This window comes from Protopterus annectens, chromosome 12.part0 (genome assembly GCF_019279795.1).
Source record: "Protopterus annectens isolate FY-2018-M chromosome 12.part0, PAN1.0, whole genome shotgun sequence".
In the NCBI taxonomy this organism is placed as follows: Eukaryota; Metazoa; Chordata; order Ceratodontiformes; family Protopteridae; genus Protopterus; species Protopterus annectens.
In genome coordinates, this window is record NC_056746.1 from 407,386,441 (window position 1) to 407,406,897 (window position 20,457).

The 20,457-nt window shown below is 38.3% G+C and overlaps 1 protein-coding gene across 3 annotated transcripts in view; it reads left to right on the forward strand.

Annotated features, from left to right (window-relative positions):
- The first annotated feature begins 221 nt into the window (after window positions 1-221).
- The window catches only part of LOC122816610 (regulator of G-protein signaling 11-like), a 1,281,503-nt gene continuing 1,261,267 nt past the window's right edge, over window positions 222-20,457 (forward strand). For all 3 annotated transcript variants that reach the window (XM_044089514.1, XM_044089516.1, XM_044089517.1), the window contains exon 1: window positions 222-351. In XM_044089514.1, the coding sequence (XP_043945449.1) occupies window positions 289-351 (63 nt within the window). In that variant the 5' untranslated portion in view covers window positions 222-288. The remainder of the gene's footprint in view (window positions 352-20,457) is intronic.

Genomic DNA, 20,457 nt, shown 5'->3' on the forward strand with positions numbered 1-20,457 from the left:
AACTGCCCAAAGAAGGACTGCTCCTCGCAAAGCGGGACAGGTGGTAACCCGTCTTGAAGATGACTTTGATAACATAAACTGGCTTTCACGTACTCGTACAGTTCTCGACTCATTTGACCGTTTACTAATACAAAGCGACCTGTGACCAGCAGAGGGCAGTAACGGTAGAAAAATAAATTAGCCGAGCTGTATATGTTTGTGGGGTAGGTGAACACTGTTAAACAGCAAGAGCTGCACGGGCGCTCTACTACTACTGTGGAACCTTAACGGAATCCAGCAGCGTGCACCATGACCATCAACAGCTTGCATGACAGCAGCTCCTTCCGACTCCAGATGCCATGCTTGAGCAAGGTGAGCCCTGCTGACCGGCAGTCACATTTAAATCAGTGTTATTTACTTTTGTGCTCTTACTGGCTTGCAAAGATAGTTTCTACTGTTAACCTCTTGATCTGACAGCGGTTTCGTCGCTCGGCTGTCGCAAGCAGTTATACACTCTTTTTCTCTTCGATTGCATTATAATTTGGCTACCAGAAGCATTAAAGTAGCGTGTATAATCAAACCTTTGCCCAAGACCTGTGATGGTGTATTTACAGCACTTACTGCTCTGATATGCAAGTGTGGGGGAACTGCCTTTTGCATCTGTCAAGGTCAGAACCTCCAAATGCCTTACTGACTGGTATTAAAGATAAACATAAATGGCATTTTTAGTGGAAATACTTAGGTTTCTATGAACTGCATTCCAAAGACTATTACTTCTTGGCAACTTATATGACCAGTGTGACAATAAGATGTGAGTTACTTTAGGATATTGTATTGCCTCGTTGTTGGTAAGAATGTTACACCCGCTTCTGAGGAGGTGTGTTAACTTTGTGGGTGGGTGCGTGGGAGACTGCTGCAGGAGTTCTTGGTGGGGAAAGTAAAGGTCAGTCTTCATACCGTGGTTTGGGAGATTTGCCGACTTGCATACATTGCATTACAAGGCAGGAATAATAAACACTGTGAAATAAAGGACTTGACCTTATTGATAATGAGATGTACATTTTATTTAACGTGTACTCACTACTCAGTTCAGCAAATGTCTTTCATGGCTGGTTACATTTTGGTATCCTTAGATGAGGTACAGCGATCTCATTGCATAGTGCATGATTGTTAGTTTCATCCATTGCAAAATGATACACCCGACAACGATAAAGTCTAGTATTCACTACATTTCAGGACCATTATTAGTATTTCATTCGCTTCATGTTTTTGAATACAACTGCACGTGATTTTTTAGAGCCATTTATTTTGCAGACTAGTTTCTTAAAGTTGCGGGTGGGTACTTGGTATAAAGCATGACATTTTAGATTACTGGCACCGCTAAGTTTTGCTGTGCGGTTCTGATACCCATTTGCAGACATTCCCTTTAGTAAAATGTCCAAATGGCTATGGTTTTAGCATGCAACGACTATTCCTGCTTAGAGTGTGGTACAGGAACCCGTTTGCCTGGGTCTCTGACTCTCTATCTTTGTCTCTCTGCATAAAGAAGTTTAATCTGTCCAGCTGATTCACACCACTCTTTACTCACAAGTGCTGCTGTCCCTTGGTCACTGCCGAACCGGTGGGTGCATGTGTAGCCTAGTCTTGAGTAGAACTATAAATCATTATTAATAGCTTGCAGAAATTAAAAATGACTGGAACATTCCTCAGTCACCCCCCCCCCCCAAAAAAAAAAATGGGATTAATGGAGATGCTTGCTGATATGGTGCTTTTTATTTATCAAGATAATGGAAGTAAATAACATTAACATAACTATAAAACATTTTTGAAACACAGACTTGCAGGTACATAGACAGTTTGTAGTTTGACATAATGGTGTAGTAAAAAAATATGTTATGGCTGTAGGTTAGAATGCAGTACAGTAAGTAAGCCATTAACATTAATAAGATGTTAATATGTGAAGTAAACTATAGTAACACATAAACTTTATTCTATTATGCTCAGTGGGCCTCAGTGTTGGACTTTTAATACTCAAATGACTGCATATGCTCTTTTTATCTGTTTTTTTTTCTACCCCAGTTGTTATTTCTGAATGAAAACATAGTAGTTGTTGTTTCTAAGCTAAATAGATGTGATTTTGCCATTAGCGTGGAGGTTGGAATTTGATTTTCTGTTGTATTTGACATTGCTGAGCTTTCTGTACATAGCATTAATGATTATATGTGCTGTCCTGTAGTACTTTTCATAGTATCTTCTTGGAGATTTGTCAGAGAAGACTTGCACAGCTGGTTTCTTTCCCTTGTTACTGCCACGAGCCTTATGACGTACTATACTTCTCTTGTTGTGAATAACATGCTGCCGAATGCCCAGATTATGCAATAACACAAATGTGGGTAGCATTCTTTAACTTACAGGTCTGCATTACTAATATTTTAGAAATAGTAATTGTAGTTAAATGTAATCTGTATTTAGCTTTTCCTGTGTAAGAGAGAAATGATACATTATGCTGTGCATTGCTTTATATATGTACTCACACTGGACAGCATTTTATTAAGAGTTCCTTAAAAGGGCCATACTTTAAACACAGCAGTTCTGCATATCAAAATATCAGTGGGGATTTGCTAAGCAGAAATGTTCAAAGAGTACCACTCTCCACATAGAGTAGTAAGGTACATGTGTTAAAATGATGTGTATTTAAAATAAGTTATAGATAAAACACTTCTTTGTCAGTGTTTGCTTAGATATTTTTTTATATATTAAACTGCTTTATTGGACAAGGTCTTAGAGGCACAATTACTTCAGATGTTTACCTGTTTCTTTTTGGTTCAACACCTGGAAAGCTCAAACAGCAACCAGACAGAAGTTGCTGCAGTAAAATGTTTTATTTATTCTTTACATTCTGTAGTGTCTGAACAGTTATGATGAAACAAAACTCATGCTTTTTATGTAAAAACATACTACACAGTGTTGTAGATTATTTACAGTAATTAATTTATATGAGCTAATTCAATAAATCCATGTACATTTATCTTATATTTTTATGATTCTTTTTTGTGACTCCTCTTACAGCAAGTTTTTTAGTGTCTTAGGAATGTGATATAACAGTTTCTGACATAATGAATAGTGATTATCACCTCCTATAAATGTTATGCCTGTGTTCACAGTTAAATTTTATTAATGTTAGGCTCTTCTGCAGACATTTGATGCACAAGGTTAACAACTTGCTTAACTGCAGTTTATTTTTTCAGACCATCACAAGTGCATGCTTCTAAACAATGTTGGTTGGGTCTGAATTAGTTGATATTGTAGACAGTTCAAATGAGTGTTGCAATTTAGAGAGAGTGTGTGTGTGTGTGTGTGTGTGTGTGTGTGTGTGTGTGTGTGTGTGTGTGTGTGTGCATGTATATATATATGCACACGTGTGTATCTATCTATCTATCCATATATGTATATATATATATATATATATATATATATATATATATACATATATATATGTTGGCTTGACAAAGTTGTGTAATCAGGGGAAACTGTGGTCTAATGATGCTGGGCCATAATAAAAGTGCCATTAAATTAAATTGTGCTTCATTTTTTGTTACATATATAACAATACATGCTTGCATGGATATATTTATTTGTGTGTATACATTGATTTTAACACAGCGTAGCGGCAGTTCTTGCTATTTGGAAAAATAAAGAATGTATAAAGGCTATGTAAACAACATCTATAGCAGTGTAAAAAAGAGTTCATTATAAATAAATAATGTCTATAGCAAAGTTATATAGAGTTAATTGTAAATAGTGTGATTGTTTTAGGAGTATTGTTTTAAGCTGCACTACTTTAAGAATGGAAATATACCTGGCTGTATTATTATTATTAGTAAGATCAGGATTGTTTAATGAGATAGTGAATGTAATGTAAATGACAGGCTAAAAGATGGTTACTTCAGGGGTAGTGCAGCCATTACAATAACTTAAAAGGAAGGAAGATATCAAGGAATACCTTATTACCTGAAAGTGGTATATCCACTGAGAGTGGTGGAAGTGAGCTTACTGGACCAAAATCTTCACACTCCAGGTATCTGGAGACCAACTAAGAGCCTTCATGGACATTGAGGGGGACTGATAAGAAAGACTATGATGAAGTCAAAAAGATTTTACCGGATACTGGCCAGAGCTGCTGTTACCTCAGAGCCACAAACAAAAGTTTTATAGCTGGACATTTTCTCATAACAAAATAGTGAGGCCATAATTATGTAACTTAAAATATTTTATTATTTTATGGTCAGAGCTGGAAGGGCAACATACAATGAATAAAATTATAGAATTGAACAACTTTAAAAGATCTTTACCTATTGATTTAAGAAAATGGGTATGTGTCAGACTTACCCTAGACAGTCGAAAACCATATATAAACCTGAATAGTCTAGATTTATAGTAAAATCTGTGCCAATGTTAGGAATGAACAAAAAAGGTATCTGCTATAAATGTGCTCCGTTTTAAATGTGAAAAAAATGGGTCACATAGGTCATTTTGTACTAGTGGTAGTGAGACTGTTACATCTGTAAAAAGTAGAACCTCTAATTGGCATACTACTAGTAATGTTATGTATCTAGAATATGCTAAGTTCTTTTTAGAATGTTTAAGACTGCATTACGTTACTGTTTAATTAGCAAGTTAATTAAATGCAGTGTCTTAGTTGAGGGCAGTGATTTGCAAAGACTGTGTGGCAACACAGAAAACAGCAGGCTATATGTAAGAAGAAAACTATTGCTAACAAAACTGTTTACATTTGTGGTGTTAAGAAATAGTATAGAAGTACAGACTGGATTTTGGAATCTCATTGCTTTAGTTCCAGTTTAACATATAACATTTTAATATGGAAAGAATATTCTTCACTTTAAAGAGTTGTGTAAGCAATGGAAAAATAGTTATTTTGATAGTCTTCCTATCCTTTTGACGAGGAGAAATAGTAGGGGAATAAGTCTATAGATGTGCCTCTCCCTTACTCAGAAGAATGGGAGCAAACACTGGACTCATTTGTTAGAGTGTATGAATCCAGCAAACACCAAGGCATGGTAAAAAAAAAGACTAAGATGTAGAAACCATGAAGATACAAACATTTTTCTAAGGAAACAAAGAGAGGAAGAACCTTCAAAATGTCCAAATACACCATTAATAGAGCAGCCAGTAATAGAAAGAAGACACTTGCACACTAAAATATTGCAGCCTGTAAATATTGCAAAGCAGGAAGAAGAAGTGCCATCGTGACCTGGAAATGTTACAAAGCAGAGATCTGAAATGACTAGCAGAACTAAAGTGAAGGGAGCATTCATTGAAATGGTATATTCTAAAGTAAAGATAGGAGGTATACAAAAATGAACAGCTTTAGCTGAAATCTAGTCTTCCTGTTAAGTTAAGACGGAAAATTCCAGAAATGGAGAATTCTAAGCCAAAGGCACATGTTCAGAAGGAGCCATGTAACAATAACAAAGATTTCAGTAGAGTAATTACAGAGCAAGAAAGAATACCTTGTAAGAATTCCATACACACTGTACTTCTTTCAGTACAATACAGGACAAATCAAATATTGGTAGATTCTAGGCAACCAGTTTCTGTATGTAAGGAAGAATAAAACTGAATATAAATAATTTATAGATGGAGAGAAACCTAAGGAAAAAAAATAAAATGAAGAGAGTAGTGTTCAGTCACTCTAAACAAAAAGAGTGAGCTGTATAACAGTGAAGGTAGTGTAGTCTAAGGGAAAAATAACACTGAATAGAGCCCTAAAGGTCTTCTCTTTTAGCCAAAATACAGAAACTCTAAGCAAATGAAAATGGGATTTGTATATCAGGTTCATAAAAAGTGAACAAGAAAAAAAATTAAGTGCAGACAGTAACTAACACTGAAGCATACTGGTGTGAGCTGCTGTTTGTAGGAGAAGAACGTAGCACTGACACCCATGTGCTGTATAGGTAGGGGAAGAGTCAATGCCTTCTTCCTCACATCTGGCTGATTTTGAGGAAATCCAGAGATAGTGGTCCTTCAGGCAAGCTGGTTAGCGTTTAAAAAAATTTATAGTGGGTGGGTGACACTTAGGGAAAGTTGTCCCTACTCCTTACCTATAATCCGAGTTACAAAGCGACTTGTTATGCAGAGTAAGGCTAGCGAAGATGTAGTATGCCAACAGCTGGTGCCCAAACCTTTCAGAAGTGAGGGGATGGAACATATTCAGTTGTTAGGGGGGCAGCTAAGAATGGAGAAGCATAAAGCACAGATCCTAACAAGGTGTCACTGGCCCATAATAATGAAAGAAATTGCGAACTTCTGTGTTGGATACCTTGAGAGCCAGAAGATAGCCTCTACATTCAGGATATAAAAATACTTTGATTCCAATGCTTATTATAGAGGCACCATTTAAACATATTCTAATGGATATTGTGTGTCCACTGGAAACATCTAGCAAGTGATTTCAATACATTACCTTGGTTATTTTGGACTATGCAGCTAAATACCTTGAAGATATCCCAGCTAAAGCTAATGTTAAAACTATACCTAGAGATTTGGTTTCATTATTTTCTATGGTAGGGATACTAAAGGAAATGCTCCCTGATTGGGGGACTCCTTTTATGTCCTCAGTAATACACCAACTGTGCCAGTGCTTTAAGGTCAAACAGCTAAAATATCTGAGTGTATCATTCCCAGCTGGATGGATTAGTGGAAAACTGTAATGAAACACTAAAGTTCACACTAAGAAAAGTTGTTAAGGAAGATGGTAAAAACTGGGACCAGTTAATACTACCTTCTGTTTTCCATTAGAGAAGTGCTACAGCTGTAGCTGGCTAATTTAGCACCTGGTGACACTCAATGGTCTGGTGCCCCAATGCTATGGGTTGTGGAACACAAAAAACAGGTTGCTTCTCTGATGTGTCACTTCTTTGCTTCTCCCTAGGAGGAGAAGCACCTACCCCCTCACACACTGACCTCTCACCACCTTAGTCATGTATGCTAATCCTAACCCTATCCCTACCCTTGTCCGTAATCCTAACTCTACACATTATATTACTAAAAACCCTTCCCCAAACAGTACCACTAATCAACACAAAAGGGCACAGAACACCTACAAGACCAGTCATGCACAACACTAAATCTATCCTCACCTAACACTAACCCACGGACACTTGTATGTACCAACTACTCACTATAATGCAGGCTTGCAATTTTCAAAACCACCACCTTTTCAGACATACATTCCTTTCCCTGCATACTCTTACATACCTACATTATATAAAGCTTGAACTTAACCAAAGGTTTTTTTCTCAAAAATGTTTAGTCACACATTTGTGTGTTTGCTCTTTATTGTCACTTGTTTTCACATTTGCATTTTCTACCAAATTAATGTATTTAGTCCAGGAGAGAAAATTAATGTAAAATATTGAATATCAGAGTTGCAAAATAAAAAACAAAACAAAAAACAAACAAAAAACAGTACAAGAAGAAGTAAGAAAAATACTTAAGCTAGGGGTAATTGAGAAGACCAAAAATGAGTCGGACAATTCCATAGTATTTGTCCCACAACCAGATGGAACATTCAGTTTCTGTAAAGATTTCAGGAAGCTGAACAGCATTTCAATGTTTAACCAGTCCATTGCTTATGAGTTAATAGAACTGTCGGGAAGGTGAGATTCTTAATGACATCAGATCCCAAAGAAAGGCTACTGGCAGATCCCTCTAATAGTTACAGCTAAGAAAAAAGACAGCCTTCTCAACACCAGAGGTATTGTTCCATTTTAATGGTGGTGCCCTAGCAATCTTTTTCCAAAGATGAATGGATAGTCTTGAAACCCCCACTATCTGTGCTGCAGTTAGTTAGAAAGTACTATTGTACATTCTGAGGACAAGGAGTCACACCTAACTAATGTACAGGATGTACTAGACTCACTGAAAGAAGTTAGAGTAACCATGGCTGCCATCAAGTGCAAGACAGGTATAACAGAGGCTAAATACCTCAGATATGTCCTAGAAAGAAACATTGTTAAATGCTCAAAAGAAAATATGGAACCAGTAAGAATCTGGTCTATTCCAGAAGCTAAGAAACAAATATGTTTCTGGGTTTGTGGAGAATCACTGAAAGTTTATGTTCCATTTGGCAATGATTGTGTGGCCTGTACAGGTCTGACTAAATGGATGATGCCCTTCATAATAAGTGGACAGGCGAAGCAACCAAAATGGACAGTTGAAATGAGCACTACTTGTAAGCAGTTAAATGGAACATTATGTGGAGAGACTGTATTAGCATCTGGTTACTTTAGTAAATTGTTTGTATCATCTACAGATGCATCAAAGGTGACAAACCAAGAACCAAAAACAGTCCTAAACCCAAAAACAGATTGCACGAAGTGATGAAACCACACTTGTTTTTTGAGTTTTGGAAAGTGTTTGAGGAAAGCGCTTAGTCTGGTCATTAAAGTGTGGTTTTAAAGTGTGGTCTCATCACTTAGTGCAATCTGCATCAAAGGTGAGTTTAGTGCTCTCAAAATCTTAATGGAGAGGAGCAGTCAGACTGTTTCTTCGGTCAACAACTTAAACAATGCAGAGGCTAGGCTTTATTTGGGGTAATTGTTTGTTAGAAGGAGACTGGCTACCTAGTTGAGTAAAGTTGTCCTTGTTGTCATTTTACAGGCCTCTGTGATTTGTATTGGACTAGAGAAGGATATCATCAATATCCATAACTAAACCAAGATTTGCAAGTTCCAGTGGAAGGTCATTGACAAAGAGACAGAAAAGAAATGGAGCAAGTACAGATCCTTAGGTACTCCTGTATTAAATGTATTAATAATGGAGGTGGTATTAGTGTAAGAAACCTGGAAAGCTATGTCCTTCAAATAGTTGTAGAACGGGTAAACTGTGATATTACCAAAACTGAGTCTATGCAATTTATTGGCTAGTTACCCATGATTAACAGTTTCAAAGGTTTTGGCCATGTCCATAAAGAGTCCTGCTGTAATTGTCCCAGCGCTGACTTTACAGTAAATGGTATTTGTGACCATTAGCAAGACAGTCATTGTGCTAAAGCCATTATGAAAGTCATGCTGCACATCACATAAGAGATCATAGCATACCTCTCAACATCTTAGAGCAAGAAATCTGGACAAAGGCATAAATAAAAGTGGGACAAAGGCCCAACAATAGGGACAATTTTTAAATATCTCTCTTAGAAAGTTAGAAAGTTGATAGAATAACATGTTTTGCATTAGCATGAATTTTCTGAAGGGTATAAAGTCTGAACTCAAATTTCTGTCATTATTTTCTAACTTTAGTCTTTAATGATTTGCCACTAATTTGCCAGAAAACCACACTTTTTTTGAAAAGCAGACCAAAAATATGAGGCAAATATCTGGACATTCTGGGAAAATGTGTACAGGTGAGAGGTATGGACCATAGCTACTCATATGATTTAGAAGTAGTAGCTTTTCAAATATTTCTGTCATAGGACATAGACTGGGAAATAGGTCTGCAGTCTTTCAGACCATTAGGTGAAGTGATTTTAGGGAGTGGGATAATGACTAAGTGTTTTAATGCTGGTGGGATAATAACTAATGTGAGACAGAGGTTGAAGATATGAGTAAGGGGTTTAGCTCTTTGTTTGTCAGCTAGTTTTAATAAAGTTATTTAGTTTAAGTATGAGTGACATTGTCTGTTTTACTGATATTTAAAAGAATTGGAAATTTGCTCTATAGAAAGCTAATGGGTAAAGCTGAGTGGAAGTGGGACCCCCCCCCCGCTCCACTGGGGAGGGAGAGGTTGATGTAAAGCTATTTACTGTTTTCTTTATGGTATGCTGTAGATAATGGATATTTGTCATTTGTAAAAAATGAATTGTTTTTAGTAGAAAATTCTTTTTTTAGTTGTATGTGAATTAGTCATTGTATCGGCCAAGACTGGAATTTGCCCATTTAGCATCATGCCTTTGCTTAAGGAAACTTACTCTTGCCATATTAGTAGCAATCGTGGTATCTATTCCTAGATTGAAGGCAGTTTGATGTAATTAGATGCAGAGCTGGAACCAGCACTAAATGACCTATGCAGTTGCTTGGGGTCTGCTAGCTTGGGGCCTACCACAACATTTCATTTTTAATTAATACAATTTAAAAATGCATTAAACAATTTAAAGAAGAAATGAATTTTTTTAAGGATGCACCATTTATGTGTGCATGTGTGCATCTTTGTACGACATACACATACAGATTTAAACATTGGAACTTGCTGTTTCATGCAGCTGATAGATAACTTCGAATTGGAACTTGCTATTGCTGCCAGAGAACTTGGGAACTGGCTCTGGCAGCTAGGACCAGGTCTGAATGGTATGAGACATTCATTTCTTACAGTGTGACAGAACAGCTGTGTGTGTATGTGTGTGTGTGTGTGTGTGTGTGTGTGTGTGTGTGTGTGTGTGTGTGTGTATGTGTGCACGTGTGAGCGCACGTTTGAGAGAAATGCCCTAGTTTGGGATGGCATGTTTGTTAATTAGCTCACTTAGGCTCAAACCCTGTGCCATGCTTACTGGAGACAGGAGCCTCTACACCAACTACCTTCACTGGGGTGCATTTTCAAGGAATGAGAGTTTCGGTGGATTTTCAAGGACTTGTTAGTTTCAAGTGAAGAGAAGATTATTGTTGCTCATGCTAAGTTTGTTTTCAATGTGCAACATTTTTGTTTAGTAAATGGTTGTCAGTATTTGTGCTACAGAATTAGAAAGCAGTGTTATTAGCACAACGGGTGGCATACTTGCCTTTGGGGTAGAGGGTTGTGGGTTGTACTGCCACACCATGTAGATGGATTGCATACTGCAGTGCATTTAAGGGGGGATGAGAGTATATTGCTGTCCTGATTGTATTCTCCTTTGGATGAGATGCCTAGTAATCATTAACCTGTTTTCAATTTGCCAGCCATTCCCTACTGTACTATTAATAGCTTATCAATTTTGGTAATGTAATCTAGGCAATTTAATTTTGAAGAGTAGCAGATACTGAATTTGTAGATAAAACACTGAATGTGAAATATGCCAACAGCAACCTGTTTTAGTTGCATTAGTTACAGATGCCTTTAATGTGGAATTTTCAGGTGACTTTTACTTCTGCAGAGTTTGTGCATATTGCCTGATATTGGTGGATTGCAATAACAGAAGAGTGGCCCCTTTATGGTTGAAATGCTCTGAAATGGGTAGTTTTGTTGTTATTGTTTCATACATTTTGTCACATTGCTTACTGGAAAAATGTTAAAAACTGCAAATTTAAAGCACACTCTAACAAGTGGTACTATATTATACAAGGAATACAATTTAATACAATCAGGATGATGCATCAAAGAACATGCATGTATACATGATCATAAAATATGTGTCCAAGGGCCTATGGTTTGAAAACAACCCAAAGGTAAACTTAATCTGCCACTGGCCAGATGCATTTACTTTGAATGTAGGTTTTAGTGGCATTTCAATGAATATTAGTTTCAAGGGCAGAGAAGTTTACTGTTCATGCTAAGTCTGTTTTTATCGTGAGACTATTGTTTTGTTTAGAAAATGGCTATCAGTGTTTGTGCTATAAAATTTGAAATAAAAATTTAAAATTAAATCCAACTATCTGTAATCATTGTAGAAGTAAAAAAGAAAGTAATATGTGCACAGACAGGTTTGAATAGTGTTTATGGTAACTGGGGAGAAATAACTTAGTAGTGGGATACTCGAATGGAGGCTGCTGCCAGAAGGGGGTTGGACCCGATCCATTCGGCCATGATCAGGCTCTCTTTAAATATATGAAAGGAGATATCAGATGAGTAATATTTATTAACTGGAAATTCATTGCACTTAGTTTTTCTGGCAAGATTAAAATGTCGATAGGAATGAACAAGTCTGTGGAGATGAATTTATCATCATGCTCTAGGCCTTTGTCTTTTTCTGAAAAGATTTCAAGCCTGCATAAGCCAAAAGCACTGCTGGTGGTTCCCCAATAGTTTTAGCTACTCACTGTCCCCTTTGTTGATCTGCTTTTTAAACCAGATGCTTTTAAACTGCCCACCCTTACTGTAAATTGAGCTTAATAAGCTTTTCCCTTTTTACACTGCTGTTGATGTCTTGAATTATTTGTTTTTTTTTCTTGTGTTTATATTGAAAAAGTGCATTTTGCTTCTCATTGTTTGTTTTAATGGTGTACTTGCTTCAAATTAATTATCTAGCCAGCTGTTTGATAAAGTAGTGTGTTTTTACACTTTAGCAAGCACTTGTTTTTACTTCAAGAGGTCAGTGGATTTTCTATCCAGTGCACTGGGAGGTAGCCTGATCTGTTTAGGTTGGGGAAACACTTGAGATTTCTGCATGCAGTTTTGTTGTCTGGAAAGCTTATTAATCAGTTTATCTAGTTTTTAGTGCCTTTAAAATTCTTTACAATTGAGTGGCTCTTGTCTCATTTATACAAATCAAAGTACTTTTATTGAGTAATCACACTTTTATAAGCTGTCGAAAGTACACTGCTCTATCCATGTCTTTAAGTTTGTTTGTGATAGCATTTCACTCCAGATACTCCTTTACTGTGCTTTTACATTAGGAGGACTGGGATTATTCATCTAGTGACAGTAGGTGTTTACCTGTTATTTCTGAGCTGTGAAGCATACAAAAAGGCTCTAAGTATTTTTTACACTTCTCTTATATACTGTGACTGTACTTTAAAAATGTACTGTTTGCTGCTGCTATAAGTAGTTGATTGCACTGTATTATGTTGTATCTGTTAGTTATAGAGCTGTTGTAGGTAGTTTGTGTGGTCTTGTTACACTTGGACTCCAAACCAGCTATTCTACATTAAGAAGGTATTTTTCTGTACCCTTTGCTCATATTTAAGTTTCGTGTTTGTGCAGTGCTGCTCTTCACGCAGTGGCGGTTAGCAGTGCCCTGTATAGACACAAGAGACTAGAAGCTCAGTTTTTCCATAAACAGCTGTTAGTGAAACCCTTCCATGCTTTTCTGCTGCTCTAGGAGAAACTCAGTTGCACACTGAGCAGTGTGGCCTTATTGAGCAATCTTAGCCTATGCAAAGTATGGGTCCCTCTTGTAGTCTCTGTGGTACCATCACAGTCCTTTCAAATTAACCCATTCCTTCTGTAATAAAACATACAGTAAAAGCCTGATATCATTGGCAGGCAGTTTCCCATCATCTCTCTGGCCAGCCTGGTAGACATGAGCATCCTGAGGCAATATAGCAATTGTCTCATGTATACTGACAGCCACTTACTCCTGAAACAAACAAATACTTTATGTAAGAGATGTAGTTACACTATGAAATTGGAGGCAAGACTGTCACATAAGGACAAATCAAATGCCAAACAGGTTGTCAGCACACACACACTTCCCACACTAAATAAGGACATGACATGTAAACCCACATATGCAGAGGTACTCACTAGTAACTTACTAAAAGTTCAGACGCCTCCCAAATGGAACCTAAATACACACATAACAATGCAAAAAATAACCACAACACATAATAACGCACACACCAATGTCTACCAAATAAGCTCATAAGGAGTAACACCACAAAGCCTAATGTATTGGTCATAGATGACTCTGGGTGTGAGGCACACAGATGTTCCCCTCACCAGGCTGGATAAGGAGCGGGTTACAGTTAGCTGTCTTTCAGGTGCCAGGATTCATCAAGTCACTTAAGCACTCAAGTCACTCAACCACTCCGTCATAGTCCATGTGGGGGTGAATGACTTGAGATGTACCTCATTGGACTATATGAAGAGAGACATGACTGAGATTTCAGATTATGTGTAACAGGCAGGTATATACCTAAGCTTAAGCAGAATTCTACCTTCTGCAAGGATGATGCCAGAATAAAAACAACAAAAAAAAAAACAATTGACTTTAACAATTGGCTTAACTTCTGGTGTCAGTTCAAGGGGATCCACTATCTGTCAGCCTGGGAAGACATGGTTGACAGATCATGCCTATTTGTCAGAGATGGTCTGCACCTATCTTGTCTAGGCTTTTGGGAACTGGCAAAGGCATTAACTACCCCTATTGTGCCTTTTTTAGGCAGTGCCAAAAAAATCAACCTCCCAACATAAAATCATTTCTAGATAAACTCAAGGTACTGATGCTTAATGCTAGGAGTCTAAACAAGAAACTGCACTCCATAGAAGCATTCCTTACTTTGGAAGATGCTGACATCTGTGCAGTCACTGAGACCTGGTTCAAAGGCCTGGAAAGCACTCTGGCCATGCAGGGCTGCAATGCCTTTCATGTGTTCAGACCACAAACTGAGCATGAAAGAAACAAAGAAGGAGGTGTATCTATATTCATTAAGGATAAGTACATATTTAGACTGGTCAAACAGTGTGATTCTCTTGAGCTACTCCATGTTCAATTAAGTACAGGTAAAGCCCCCCACCACAACTTAGCTAGGTATAGGTCCCTTCCATGAAACAGGAAAAGCATACTGCATACCTGGACTTTCTGGAGTCACTTGCCATACAGCCCAACACCTTACTCATGGGTGATTTTAATTATCCTACCATTGACTGGGAAACATACATGACCACACACATGCTGGCTTGGAGGTTCTTGGACTTTGTCAGTGCAAATGCTCTGGAACAGCTATCCAGCACACCCACAAGAGGCTCAAATGTCCTTACTGACATATTGCTCACTAACAAGGGAGAGCGTTGCCCCACCTTCCCTTGTAATGTCCTCCCTGGTAAGATTGGACTATTAATCAGTCTTGTTTGATGTAATCATAAGACCAGATACCCCATCAAGCTCAAAAATGCTTACAAATTTTGCAAAGACAAATTAGCTCCTACTAAATGATGGTAAAAGAAGTTTAAAATTCCCCTCAAATGCAGATAACATGGACTCTTATATTGAGGTGCACACCAATGTCCTATATAATCACTTAAGCAGTTGTATACAATCGGTTGTACCCGAGCAGATTAAAACCAGGTGTTTCCAAAAAAACAAGGTACCCTAGTGGACCCTTAATATAAACAAGCTATACACCAAGTGAAAGAAACTAATGTCCAAGAACAAGGGGAACTGTCTCAGCAGAGGAAGAAATCCCTCTCTAGCTGAAACAAACACATTAGAGATCATGCCTGTTAAACATGGTTGACTTCTTCAAAGTAGTCACCAAGGTCCTGGATAAGGGAAAGACAGTGCATAGTGCTTATTTTGACCTAGCCAAGGTATTTGACACAATTCCCCACTTAGTTATTATTGAGAAACTCTACCAATTGGGAATTAACCCCTACATTACCAGATGTGTAACCGACTGGCTCAATGACAGGACACATACTGTCAAGGTGGGTGACTTCACCTCTAGCAAAAGACCAGTGGAATACCACAGGGTTCTGTGCTGGGCCCCGTACTGTTCAGAATTTATTTCTCAGAAGTCAAGTCAAACTTGGGCGGCCTGTGGCTGACCAAGTTTGCTGATGATTGAATATTGGGAACAATCATTGAGTCCTCCAATAATGTTCTTATACTGTAGACAGGGTTAACACAGACAAATGGATGGTGCCAAAACCGGGTTCCTATTAGAAGAATGAAAGTCCAAAATATTGAACATCTGTATACACAAAAATGCCATTGATTGATGTGTTTTTTGTGAGATCGCGGTACAGTGACGATCAGGAAATTTGCCCTTTCCTCACTGTAGTGCGATCTCGGAGTTGGTATATATAATTAGCAGGGGGTGTGGGGGGCACAGCCCCCCACAATAAAGGGTTCAAAGCCCGACATTTTCACTGTTTACAGCGTTCGATTATATGAACTTTCGTTCATATAATATAGACCCGCCAAAACCATGACTTAAAGCCATATGCAAAAAAGTACATTATTATTCCCTTTAGAAAAGCTGACATACCTGCTAAACCAGATCTTTCCAAAAAAAACCCAAAAAAACAAAAAACAAGCCACCCTGATTGACCCCTAGTATAAACAGGCTATACAACAAGAGAAAGAAACTAATATCCAAGAACAAGGGGAACTGGCTCAGCAGAGGAAGAAATCCTTCTCTAGGTTAAACAACCACATTTGTGATTTTGTCAAGTCCTCCAAAGGTAATTATGAGCAAAAATAGCCTCCCCTAAGTGTAGACCCAGTGGTAAGCTATCTGAGTACTCAAGTCGATAGCAATCTGAACTTTGACCACCACATATCCAAAGCAGTAAGCAATTCCTTCTATGTGGCACATCTTATAAGTAAAGGCATCACATCTAGATCTAAGGATGTTATAATTTCATTATGTTTGGCCCTCATTAGACCAATAATTGAGTGCAATGTTCCCTTTTGTATGTACCTCAACAGACTACTGCAACAACTGGAGAGACCACAGAGGTTTGTCACACAAAAAAAATTTACAGGGTACACAAAACAAGTCTTACATTGAAAGACTGAGAGCTCTATTACTGTATTCTGTCTCTTATAGTTTGCAAATGGGTGACCTGTGCCTGGCTTACAGAGCAGTTTCTGACCCAGCCCTGATGGAAGTGCTACACATTCATAAATCAAACTGCACAAAGGTCACTCACTCCAGGGATCTTATCCTAGCCTCTGACATGAACAGGCCATGCTGGAGAGAGAGCTACATCTCCCAGAGACTGCCAAGCTTCCCGTTCATGTGAAACAGAACCCCTCCCTGGGCTTCTTCAAACACAACCTAGATCAATGGATGGGTGATCAGAAATTCATCCCTAAGGTGGTGCCCAGGTCCCTCATAGACAGAGGAAGTCAGTATTAACTACCATAGTTCCTTACCTCTGTGAACTTCACTCACCTAACCACTGACAATTGGGGCAACTTGGGATAAATATGGCTAGACTTGTAAGGGCTCTAGGGCCGTTAACCTAGTAACCTTCTAAGAACCTATGAACCTATGAACCTATGACCCTATGAACAAGGCCTAAGTTGGATTTTCCTGCTCTCTTCTCTTTTCTTCTCATTCATGCCACTCACCTGAGGCAAATAAAACCTTACTTAGTCTTTCCATTGGCTATTGTAGTAAAATATTATCAAAATGTTTTTTAATATGGGACGTACGCTAACATCCTCTCCATGATTAGTTTCTCTACCTTGCACACAGTGAGTATCAAAAAAGGGGTCATCATTCCCATAACACTAAATTAGATAAAGTGGGTACTGAAGAATGAAAGCATGACTGAATGAATGTTTATTATTGCTTTCATTATTTATTGTGCAGAAAAACAGTATTTAATTGGATTTAAAGAGCTGTAGGTGCTTTAAGGCATAAATTGGATGAGATGGTAAAAGTGAAAGTTCAAGTTACCATGGCAGGCCTTTTTGACCACAAAATATTAACTTCTTGTATTCCAAAGCAGACATCTGTAGGGTTTCCACAACTGATAGTAATACGTCTTCTGTACTCTTCTCTTTCCCCTTTTTCTGCAGAAAGTTTTCTTTTCTACAGTGCTAAAGTTAATCTGTTAATGGACAAGTGACTTCCTATTCCTGTTTATAGAGTCAAGAAAGGTTAATTCTGAAGATAGTTTTTATTTTTGGCCACAAGATGAACTTTCTCCTTAGCATACTTCTGCAAAGTTGTTAGATATTGTAGTATTTTTTTTGCTCTGCTGCATTACTGACTGAATCATAGAGGCCAAACAGTGCCTTCTGTATCTGATGGTTCACACTGACTCTATAGCAAGTTCCATACACAAGTTTAAGTGCCTGTCACCAGCCCTGTATAACAGCCAAACAGTGCCTCTCACCAGTCCTATATAGAGTCCTAAAGAGTGTCTGTTATTAGTCCTGTACAGGGGGCCTAAAGAGTGCATCTTACTAGTCTTTTACAGATATATATAGGGGTCTAAAAAGTGCCTGTCACCTGCACTTTATAGAGCCTAATGAGTTGTCTCACTCTTCCTATATAGGAGCTAAAGAGTGCATCTCACCAGTTCTTTACAGGGGCATGTAGAGTACCTCTCATTAGTTCTATATAAGGAGTTCCTATCACTAGTTCTACACAGTAGCTAAGCAGTGTCTCTTGCAAATCTTGCACCAGTCCTATACTGGGACTAAAGTGTAGCTCTCACCAGACCTATACAGGAGTTTGATTATCTCTCAGCAGACCCATGCATGAGCTCAGAGTGTATCTCACCAGACACATGCATGAGCTCAGAGCATCTCTTGCCAGACCCATGTATGAGCTCAGAGCACATCTTGACAGTCCCATGCATGAGCTCAGAGCATCTCTCGCCAGACCCATGGCTGAGCACAGAGCATTTTCTGCCTCACTCTGTATCTCTCACTAGTCAGATGTAGAAGTTTGGGATCTTTCTCACCAGTCCTATGCAGAAAACACAAAGTATCATTGTTCTCACTTTTTCTCTCACTAGTCCCTTGTATGAGCTAGGTGTCTCACTCTCTCTCTCCCTCACCAGTCCCATGCACAAGCTCAGAGTAGTTTTCTCTCTGTCTCGCCAGTATTTCAGAGTGCCCCTCTCTTTCTCTTTTCTTTCTATCGTAACAGTCCTGTGTGTGATGATGTGAGATAGTGCCAGCATAGTTAGCTGAAGTTTTGTAAAGAATTATATGTCATTTGTATATCAAACTGATTTGTACAGGTGCTTGGGTTGAAAATATATTTGTAAAGTTGTTTGTGTTAATAAAAGAAATGTACCAACAGTGGGTCCTGCTGGACAGAAAAGAAATGCACCTGTATGTCAGATTATATTATAACTGTTGAAATGAATATATTGCAACAGAGGATACTGGAAGAGAAAAGGCTAATCTCAGGCCAGCTAACTTTGAAAAAGAGTCTGAAATTAAATTACCTGGCTTAGGCCATAAAGATTGTATCTTACAGTTCTGACTGTAGCCAGAGGCAACATGTCTGTGAGAAGCCTGGCTTAGTAGCTCTGTAGGAAGAGAGGAAGTGCTAAAGTTGTTTTACAGCTTTCAGATGCTGTAACACATCTTAGAAAAGCTCTGTGTATGTTTGTGTATGTGTGTGTGTGTGTGTGTGTGTGTGTGTGTGTGTGTGTGTGTGTGTGTGTGTGTGTGTGTGTGTGTGTGTGTGTGTGTGTGTGTGTATTGTGACACATATGTGCAAGATTCTGGCTCAGGTTTGGGTGGTGTGGGAACCAGAGTCAGGTGACCAGATATGATGTCATTCTATAGCCAGCACTGAAATTATTTAGATATTAGTGAGAGATGTCACTCAGCAGTCTGATTTTGGGAATCTGACAATAAAGACCACTCACCCACATCATCTTACCTTGCTCTAGTAAGTGAACTAGGGAACAGTTTCTCTAATTAGTCAGGAAAATATAGTGAGATTAGTTAAATACTGTTTTTCTGTATCTGCGTGAACCTTTCCATCTGTGTTATTTTTAATATTTCTTGTGTTATCTGGTGTTTATTGTAAATAGATATTTAGTATTTTCATGTTCTTTTATTATTTATTAAATATATTTAACCATTTCATTATGGTTTGTCTTTTAGAGAATATTTTTACCTTTGAGAGTACTTATATTTATTTGGTGACACAGTGTCCTCTCCTGAAAGTCATGCTGTTTGGTCAACATTACCAATATTAGTATTAATTTCATTCAGTATAATTGGATACCCTGTTAAGAGCCTTAGAGTAGCTGCAACTACCTTATAGCCTGGGCAGAGGTGGTAGAGCGGGTTATCTGTGCCAGCCTTTCCCAGGTGTGTGTGTGTGTGTGTGTGTGTGTGTGTGTGTGTGTGTGTGTGTGTGTGTGTGTGTGTGTGTGTGTGTGTGTGTGTGTGTGTGTGTGTGTGTGTGTGTGTGTGTGTGTGTGTGTGTGTGTGTGTGTGTGTGTGTGTGTGTGTGTGTGTGGGTGTGTGTGGGTGTGTGTGGGTGTGTGTGTGTGTGTTTGTGTGTGAAAATCAAATCTCAGAGTGTGTGTGTCAGCTACTTGGAACAGGGACACAGAACTTCTTAGTGATCAGTGTGGATTCTTATTTGGGGCCCAGAGAGAGAGAGAGTCCAGCTCCAGGACTGGAGTGTGTTCCTCTTAAGTGCACATGAGGAACACACTCCAGGACTGGAGTGTGTTCCTCATGTGCACTTAAGAGAAATTGTGCTTGGTGCAGAGAGCTGCATCTGGCAGTACTGTGTGTATCCATTTTTGTTCTAAATGAACGTTCCCTACTGGTGTCACTGGTGAAGATTGAGGCTCTTTAATTAATGGCCAGAGGAGGGATATCACACATTGGCGAGCAGTGATGGGGTATTACAGAAACCACCAAATGACGGCCTGTAATCACTGCAAAAAACAGGTTCAGTTTATTGTAAAATCACAATATAAAAATCTCTCTAGCACCTTGGCTTAACAGCCTTTCAAGAGTACATGCCTCCATTTAAAAATATTCAGCTTTTGTAACAAAATTAATTATACAATAATTCATTTAAGCAACAATTATATAATTATCCAATT